Genomic DNA, 8945 nt, shown 5'->3' on the forward strand with positions numbered 1-8945 from the left:
TCACATGTGTAGAAATCCACACCACATTTATTTATAATTTATTTATTCATTTTTTAACTACATCCAAGTGATGGTCTATAACAGTTTACATAGATCACCGTGGTCTACGCATAAGCATGATATCATTCGATGCACTTCTAAAGGTGTAAGTCTACGGTAGACCAGTCTAATTGATGGCTGACATAGGTCATGATCTACGAAGGTCTATTAAGTGTCACCACCACTTCAAGATTATCTATTTAAATCTTTTTTTATTAAATTATTCTCTTCCACCAGCCCCAAAATATGTGATTATCCATTTAAATCATATTATATTTAATTAATCTCTTTCACCAGCCCAAAACATGTTATTATCTTAGAGTTTTGGGTGAAGAAGAAGAAGAAGAAGAAGAGGCTTTCTAATTGGGTTTAGGGACAAGTGAAGGGTTACGTAGAAAAAGGTCTTGTACTTATAGACCTATAGATGGTGTCCTTTCATGTGTCCACCCAATGGTTAGTCGACGTTTTTGAGAAGAGAAAAAGCTTAGTTTGCGTATACCAGAGGTGTTTCTCGTGAACAGTCGTTTTGTGCAGCTTTTTGTTAAATGGGAACGAAAAACAAGGGAAATAATGATTCATTGCATCAGTTGGAGAGATAAGGCGGGAAAATAAACAAGATAGAATGTTAGATGAGCAATAACATAACTAATACATAATATCTTATAGACCTTGTGAAATATAAACCATAGACTTTATGTAGTCTATCGTAGACAACGATTTAAGTCGATTAAAACTGAAGATTAAAATCTACATAAATGCACATTTAGCAACCAAAACAGTAGCTTTAGAACAGAAGCTAAAAGAAAGCCTATCTATGATTTGATGGTCATTCTACACGTAGTTCTTTTGTGCCCGAATTTCTTGCATATTGAACACGTAGTCCTCCTTTTGGACTTGAGTGTCTCACCGACGCCCTTAGTGAGTTTGAATTTCTTCCTTCCAAGTTTGGGATAGTAGGGTGGTGGAGAAATTTTAGTGTCTAGCAATTCCTATGGTACAATTCATTCGGCCTCCAGAGGAACCACGCTAATTGCTTCCGAGTATACGAGGAGGTAACTTTTAGCTTTATAAATTGGCGAAGAGTAGTAGTAGATGGAGTTACCATAACCTTCGCCATCGCCATTCTTTGCTCGCAAAGCTGCCATCGAATATTCGCATGATATTTTTACCAAGTCAAATTTCCCAAGAGATTGACCTTGGCAGTAATGCCGTTGCCGAACATCGTGTACTGGTCGATAACCCCGTTTGGATTACTCACATATAAGGAATCGTTCGTGCTCTTATTATCCCTTAGGATCCTTTCCGCATAAGGCACAAATATGTTCTCTTCACCATCGACAAAGGCATGCCGCTCCCTAAACTTTTCACCAAAATTTTTAGCAATTGAATTGAATATGTACAACACGGGGTACTCCCGTTCATCCATCAAAATCAAGTTGAGCGACTCGGCGATGTTTGTGGTCATCACGTCGTACCTATTGCCCGAAAATTATGGTCTACTCCATTTTTCAAAACCAAGCATATTTTCAAGGACATATGCTACCTCGGGGCAATTACTCTTCAATTCCTAAAAATTATCGCTAAACTCATCAAAGGAATAAGCCTTTGCCGCGGCGTAGAATAGATAAAGATGTTCTCTGTAGTGTTGATTTACGCGAAGATTTTCAGCAAGGTGCCTCATACAAAGTCCGTGATGTGCATGACTATATACACGGGAGAAGACATTGGCGATGCTAATGTGCCTGTCAGAGATGACACATAGATTTGGTTCATCTTCAACGATAGACTCCAGCTTCTGGAAGAAGAAGCTCCAAGAAGCATCGCTCTCTTTATCGACCACACAAAAGGCAATTGGAAAGATATGATTTTCAGTGTCCTGTGCAACGGCACTCAACAGAACGCCCCCGTACTTGCCATACGAAAGTGTGCCATTGACGGCAATTACCTTTCTCATGTGGGCATATCCTCGTATGCAAGCTCTGAATGGTAAGAAGTAGTAAACGAATGATCCATTCATCCGGTTTACCATGATAGAGTAAGAAGACCCAGGATTCAATAACTTCACCATGTGGGAAAAAGCCGGCAAGCAAGCATATCCGTGCTCCGGTGTCCCGCGAATGATGTTCTTCGTAATTACACTTCCTTTCCAACACACCCAATAGCTTGTGTTGAAACGCAACTCCTTAAACACAATTCTTTGAATTTCTCTTATGCTTGGACCCTTACCATCCCAAAAGTGATTTGCGCATACTGAAGCAATCAATTCGGATGAGACTATCTTATGCCTGCGGGCGGCGTGTTCAACTCCGCATGTGTACAACCCAATATACTTGTATAAGCAAAATCTGTCCGAGGTCTTGTACTTTTGGCCCATTGCCACAATCATTAGATAAGCATTTCGCCTTAATCAATTTCGTGCAGCTCTTCTCCATATAATATTCAAAAGACTGTCTCACCGCTGCTGTGTCTAGTAGCATTTTCAGCTCTTTCTTATCGACAAATGTTTGACCACAACAGAATTGGTTCCGTCTGAGGAGTGTCCTGGTTGTGATGCCGTTCCACAGTCTTCTTCATCATCTTGCGAGTCCGATGAAAAGTCTTCCATATGCATAGAATCATCTTCCATATTAATCGGATCATCCCCACCGTTCTCGTAATCATTCAAATCGTTGTCGACTGCCGGCACCGCGGTGGGGGTGCTGATGAGTTTAGCGGTCCTTCAAAGGACCTCTCAACCACATTTATCCTCAAAATAGGCCTAAAGCCATCTGCATCAACATCCATTATGTACGTCAGCACACGTACATCGCTATTTATGATCATAGGATTCACCTTTTCCCTTGAATGCATTAGATAACTAATAACCACGTCGCTTGGCGCGCAATCCAGGTTCCCGCTCTGCATTACGCTTGCAACAAATTCGTCATAAGAACTATTGCGGCGAACAGGAATGGGAATTGTCACCTTGGTAAATGATCTCCATTTCCAACATTTGGGAGTCTCCACCCATTTTTTCATGAAATCACCAGAAACCAGAATAAATTCAGCAATAGACATCTTATAATTAAGATTTGGTCGATGGTAGATTATGCTTGAGATTTATGTCGGGTTGTATACACGGTCTATGCCTGACGAAGACGGGTCGATGGCTGCGCAGATATCCGTACAAAAACTTTAAATTAAAAATATTGCTTCTAATCAATGATTGTTGGATTTATGGAATAGAGAAATCAACTTGGAAGTCGCCTTAGATGTTGTAATGCACTTTCTAAAGTGGTTTTGAGTAATGTGATTGATTTAAAGCTTTTTAACAATGGTGAAAAGTGTGTTTGAGAAGATAGGAAACAAATGGGGTAACAATGGATGCAATGGACAAGCTTATGATGTTTGTGAACTGATTTGTAGCTAATCGACAGAAAAAACGTCAAAAAAGTGACCAGAATCGAAGCTTTTTGGAGGAAAAAATAACCACTTTCTATTTTTAGCTTTTGAATTTTTTATTTTTTTTTTGGAAAACCTAGTTATTTTTGTATATATAATGGTGGATGATGGAGTGGGTTAAAGTGTATTATTAGAAACTTGTGGATGAATTTATTAAGTTGGAAGTATTGGGTTAAAGTGAATTATTATAAAAGTTAGGGCTGAAATTGTTAAGTTGAAAAAGTTGATGGTGAGGTGGAATTATGTGGGTATTTGACCAATATTTTAAAACTTTTGGGTATTTAGCAAAATAGTTTGGAAAAAGAGTTGGTTTGGCATACTTGCCCAACAAACACACCCATACATTTTAAAAAAAAAAAAAAACACATGTACTGTAAAGGGTGATTTGGTAGAATACATTAGAAAAAAAATAATATGGAGTATATTATTTTTATGTATTATATTACTAGCTAGTACCTTGTTTGATATATTTTTCATCATATGTATACCTTATACAAGCATCAATTATGTATTTTATTTGACATGAAGATTTGTATATCTAATACGTGAAAATTAGTGGTATTAGGGATTCTAATGCAGGCATTAAAATGATTAAATATTAGACAATTGCTCCTCGCAAAACCTTTTAATTTCCACCTTATTTGTTGAAGGGAATTCTATAAACAAATATTTTTTTTAAAAAAAAATTATGTGATGCATTGTTATTGTTAATACACGGAACGCTGCATTAAAGAATTTCACCATAATGAATACCAACATTACTAATATATAACTTTTGTAGTTTCTTAAAAGAAATAGCAGCCCGCTGCACTAAAGAACCCTTCTGGAAAAGGGTCAAACCATAAATGTTTACTGTACGCAATTTTATCCTATATTTCTGCAAGAAGCTATGTTCATAGCTTGAATCCATAATCTCCTAATCACATAAAAACAATTTTAACAGTCACGATAACAATTTTAATATATAGTTCTTAATTGATCTCAAATTAATTGATAATAAAGAGTTAACGTGAAGGATTAAAATATATATATATATATATATATATATAAAAGAAAATTGACGGCAGATTTTGATTTCAAATGGAAATTTGAAACTATCGATTGCAGTTTTAGATTTCAAATGGAAATTTTGAACCATTTTGATAACGATGGAAATTGAAAGTTGGCTATAGGGAACACATAAAACTATGAAGTGCAAGATACTTGCTTCAAAAATAAAAAAATAAAAAGAATTGTTAAGTTCGAAATCGATAGAGCATCGTGTGAAAACTTATAATTTGTAAATCATGGAGATGATAAATCAGACGACAAATAAAACAATAATAAAAACACACATTGTTTGATATGATTAGCCAAGAAGCCTACATATTGAAAATTAAATTAAAAAGTTTAAAATGTATTGGGAGAAATCTCCCCCTAAACAAGACTCTTAAAAGACCATATTGTGCATGCTATTATGTTATGGTATGATAAGGGGTTTTTCTATATTTAGATGTCCAAAACCTTTCCTCAAGAAAGAGGTTTGTCAAATGTGGAAAAGTTTATATATTTTTTTTTTAGGAAAAGTAGAAATATTTATGATTACTTTTAGAAAGAGGTTTGTCAAATATGAAAAAGTTTATATTTTTCTTTTAGAAAAAAACAGAAGTATTTATGGTTACTTTTAGTTTTCTTATAAGAAAAAGTAAAACTTAATTTTGAAAAGAAAATCAGGACAAAAGCTCTAACATTTAATTGATCTTAATTGATAATAAAGAGTTAACGTGAAGGATAAAATATATACATAAAAAAAAATTGATTGCAGTTAGAGATTTAAAATGGAAAGTTGAAACTATCGATTGCAGTTTTAAATTTCAAATGGAAATTTTGAACCATTTTGATAACGATGGAAATTGAAAGCTAGCTATAGGGAACACGTAAACTATGAAGTGCAAGATACTTGCTTAAAAAAAAATTGTTGGGTTAGAAATCGAGAGGGCGTCATACGGAAACTTATAATTTGCTAATTAATCATGGAGATGATAAATCGGACGGTAAAAAAAACTTAAGTAAAAACATATATTGTTTGATGTGATTGCCCAAGAAGCCTACATATTAAAAACTAAATCAAAAAATTTAAAATCTATTAGGAGAAATCTCCCCTAAACGAGGCTTTAAAAGACTACATTATGGGTGCTATTGTGTTATGATATGAGAAAATAAGAAAGAGATTTACCAAATATAGAAAAATTTATATTTTCCTTTTAGGAAAAAAAAGTATTTATGATTACTTTTATTTTCCTTACAAGAAAAAGTAAAACTTAATTTTGATAAGAAAATTAGGACAAAAATCCTAACACTTAATTGATCTTAAAACTAATTGATAATAAAGAGTTAACGTGAAGGATAAAATATATATATATATATATATATAAAACAAAAATTGATTGCAGTTTTAGATTTCAAATGGAAATTTTGATTCATTTTGATAAGGATGGAAATTGAAAGCTAGCTATAGAGAACACGCAAACTAGGAAGTGCAAGATACTTGCTTCGTTCACTTTTCCATGTGGCATTTTAATTTGGCATGGTTATTAAAATATAGTAATTGATTATCACACTATCCCTATCAATCGATTTAGTATCAAATAATGAAAAATAATTTAAAAAATAAGTTATTAATTTTAAGGATAAAATATATGAAGAAAAAGCAATTGTCTTTATCTTGATATGGTTTAAGTGGCTAGGAAAAGTAGATTTTGTTTTTTAAACAGTGGACAAATAAAATGAACAGTATGTATTTGAGAAAAAGAAGCAAGCAAACCCAAACGCCATTGTCCAATGTATATGGATACTGCTATCAACCATTCTATTAGAAGTTGTGGGGATACAACAAGTTGAATATTATATTTCAGCCATTAGAGCTAGCGGATCTCTGACATTTAAGTCATAGGCTCAACAGAACTTACAGTAGAAGAAAAAGAATTTTGTTAGTGGCAAATTTAAAGCATGGCGTAAACATCACCAACTCAAAGAGCATACAATAAATTGATTGAAGTTGCAACCAAGTTATCACAAAACAAGCACACGATCACCAATTAAAACATACTAAAAGTTCACTTAGCAGTACATATTGATTAAACAAAGTTTCTCACCACAACCCCTCAGTGTAAACCGCACCAGTCGAACAGATTTAGAACGAGAGAGAGAGAGAGAGCAGTCAAAACTCGCGTCACTGCTTCCTCCACTGGAGAAAAGTCCCTTGTCCACTCATCAAACTCTCTGAAAAATCAACATTAGAAAAAAATAATTTATCTTTGTGTATTACTAGCTAATATATACCTTATTTGGTATACTTTTTTCATCATATGTTATAACTAGTGGAGATTGAGGTGCAAGTGTCGAGTGAATAATCTAATGATGAAATTAAATTCCAATGGTTTCTCTTGCCTTAAAAGGTAAAAACCTAGATTTCACATCTTATATTAACCTAGGGAGGTCCAAAACTTCAAATTTAAGCATGAAAATATTAGGTTACGTATTATCATCCCCTAGTTTTTACTCAAAGTTGGTAAAACATCTCAAGTTTATGATACACCCTTGTGTGTTTATTATGCAGGTCTGAAATTGACGGAGAAAGAACTCAATAAGAAATCACACCTTTGCAAATTGAAGGTCATGATCCGAATTCGGCCCAGCCCATAGTACCCAATTAGCTGGCCCAAGCCTCATTTGAAACTTGAAACAAACTTTCAAGTTCATTTTTTCTTTTTTTTTGTGTGTGTGGGGGGTTGTTTCAAATACGATAAATAAGCTGCAGGAGGCATAGCAGATCTTTTTTTATTATTATTAAATTAACCCAGAGATTCGGGTTCTGTTGTAAGTCCTAGGTAGTTATTTATGGTGTTTAAAAAAAGAAAACATACTATAAGATTGTTATGAATTTCAGCACTTCTATCCAATCACATATTTCTTTACTATAAAGTTAGCTTCAACACCTAAAAGTGTTTTTCGGTAGATGATATTTCACTTACTTTTTATCAGCTAATTCAAACGGACTCGTGCTCGGTAAAATTAAGATACCAATAATATACACTAGGTTGAAAGCCCAGATATGGACACTCCAGCATCTTTAATCCAAGACCCTCCTTGAAGCAATTGAGACACAGTAAATTTCATGGCATCAGAAGCTTTAGTAATAACATGATAACCCTTCCAGTTTACCCTTTTGCTAGTATCAGCACCTGGCCCATTGTTCTTGTACTCACCAAAGTACAATGTATCCAAGTACATTGTACCAATCCAAGGGGCCCACCCTGCTGGATCAATATGGTTATCAATGTAAGACTCCATGTATACCGATGTTGAGAAATTCTTCCATGGACGTCCCAAGAATGTCTTAAAATCTTTGATAACAGGTTTTAAGTCTGGGCTTGGGGTTATATTACAACTTTGTATTGAAATTCCAGTGTTTTGGTTCTTATCCGTCTTGCCTTGCCTTGCGCTGTTACCATGTTTTGTTGTCCGCTCAATGGCTTCCTAGCCACGATGTAGCACTTTTGAAACACCACTGCTGCATTACCTGAAAAAAAAAAAAGGAAAACTCATCCTTTATAATAAATAAAACTATGTTACTTCAACTTGTCTAACATTTTAATATTACTGACCAAAGATGAAATCGATAGTTCCAGTAATGTAACAGTCCTTGTAGAATTGGCGTTGGTTGTGGACGTAGAGTGTGTCTTGATAGGCATCTATTTTGCACTTGTTGATGACGGATCTGTCCCCAGTGACACGAAGTGCCACAGCTTGTTCCCCCTTTGGTCCTGCTGTGTTTCGGATACGCATATTTTGTGCCATAAATCCATCAGCGTTACTTGCTGCATCACACAAATCCAACCAACAACTTGTAAATGTTAATACCTAGAGTACTCGTATACCTACTTATAGATTTATTAATTGACTTTAATTTCTATATACAAATTATAGATTATCCCATCTCACCTAAGAAGTAGTACTATATTTGTTTGTTATTGTCAGTTTAAGTATATGCACTTGTTCAACAAGTCTGATAATTTTCCATGTCTATGAATGGTTGGTTAGCTATATTTAGAGAGTAAAAATTCTTTTACACTGTTGGTGCTGGAAATCAAACTATAGAACCAAAGGTGTAAAGGATATAAGTAAATTTTACCAACGGTTGGCGTCTCATAGGTTCCAATTCCAGAAGCATTATTCAAGTTGCCAGTTATAATAGTATCCTCCAAGCCATCACCAAGTAGCATTATATTCCACTTATCTTTGTCTATCACAATATTCTCCTTGTAATCTCCTTTCTTTATGTATATAACATAACGACTATTGCTCTTAACCGGTGCCGATGCAATAGCTTGTTTAACAGTCTTGTATTTGCCACTACTATCTTTTGCCACCACCACATTAGCATTAATTTTCAGTAATTCTGGATTAGCTTCCAATATCTCCCT

The 8945-nt window shown here is 34.6% G+C and overlaps 1 protein-coding gene across 1 annotated transcript; it reads right to left on the bottom strand.

Annotated features, from left to right (window-relative positions):
- Positions 1–7382: 7382 nt before the first annotated feature.
- On the bottom strand, positions 7383–8939 carry LOC124894317 (pectinesterase/pectinesterase inhibitor 18-like; the record flags this gene model as incomplete). Its single annotated transcript, XM_047405034.1, is given in 4 exon segments — positions 7383–7956; positions 7959–8041; positions 8127–8339; positions 8654–8939. Coding segments are annotated over 4 exon segments (984 nt in total), but the record flags the coding sequence as incomplete, so codon positions are not given.
- Between the last annotated feature and the right edge of the window lie 6 nt (positions 8940–8945).

Source organism: Capsicum annuum, unplaced genomic scaffold (assembly GCF_002878395.1).
Source record: "Capsicum annuum cultivar UCD-10X-F1 unplaced genomic scaffold, UCD10Xv1.1 ctg73041, whole genome shotgun sequence".
NCBI lineage: Eukaryota > Viridiplantae > Streptophyta > Magnoliopsida > Solanales > Solanaceae > Capsicum > Capsicum annuum.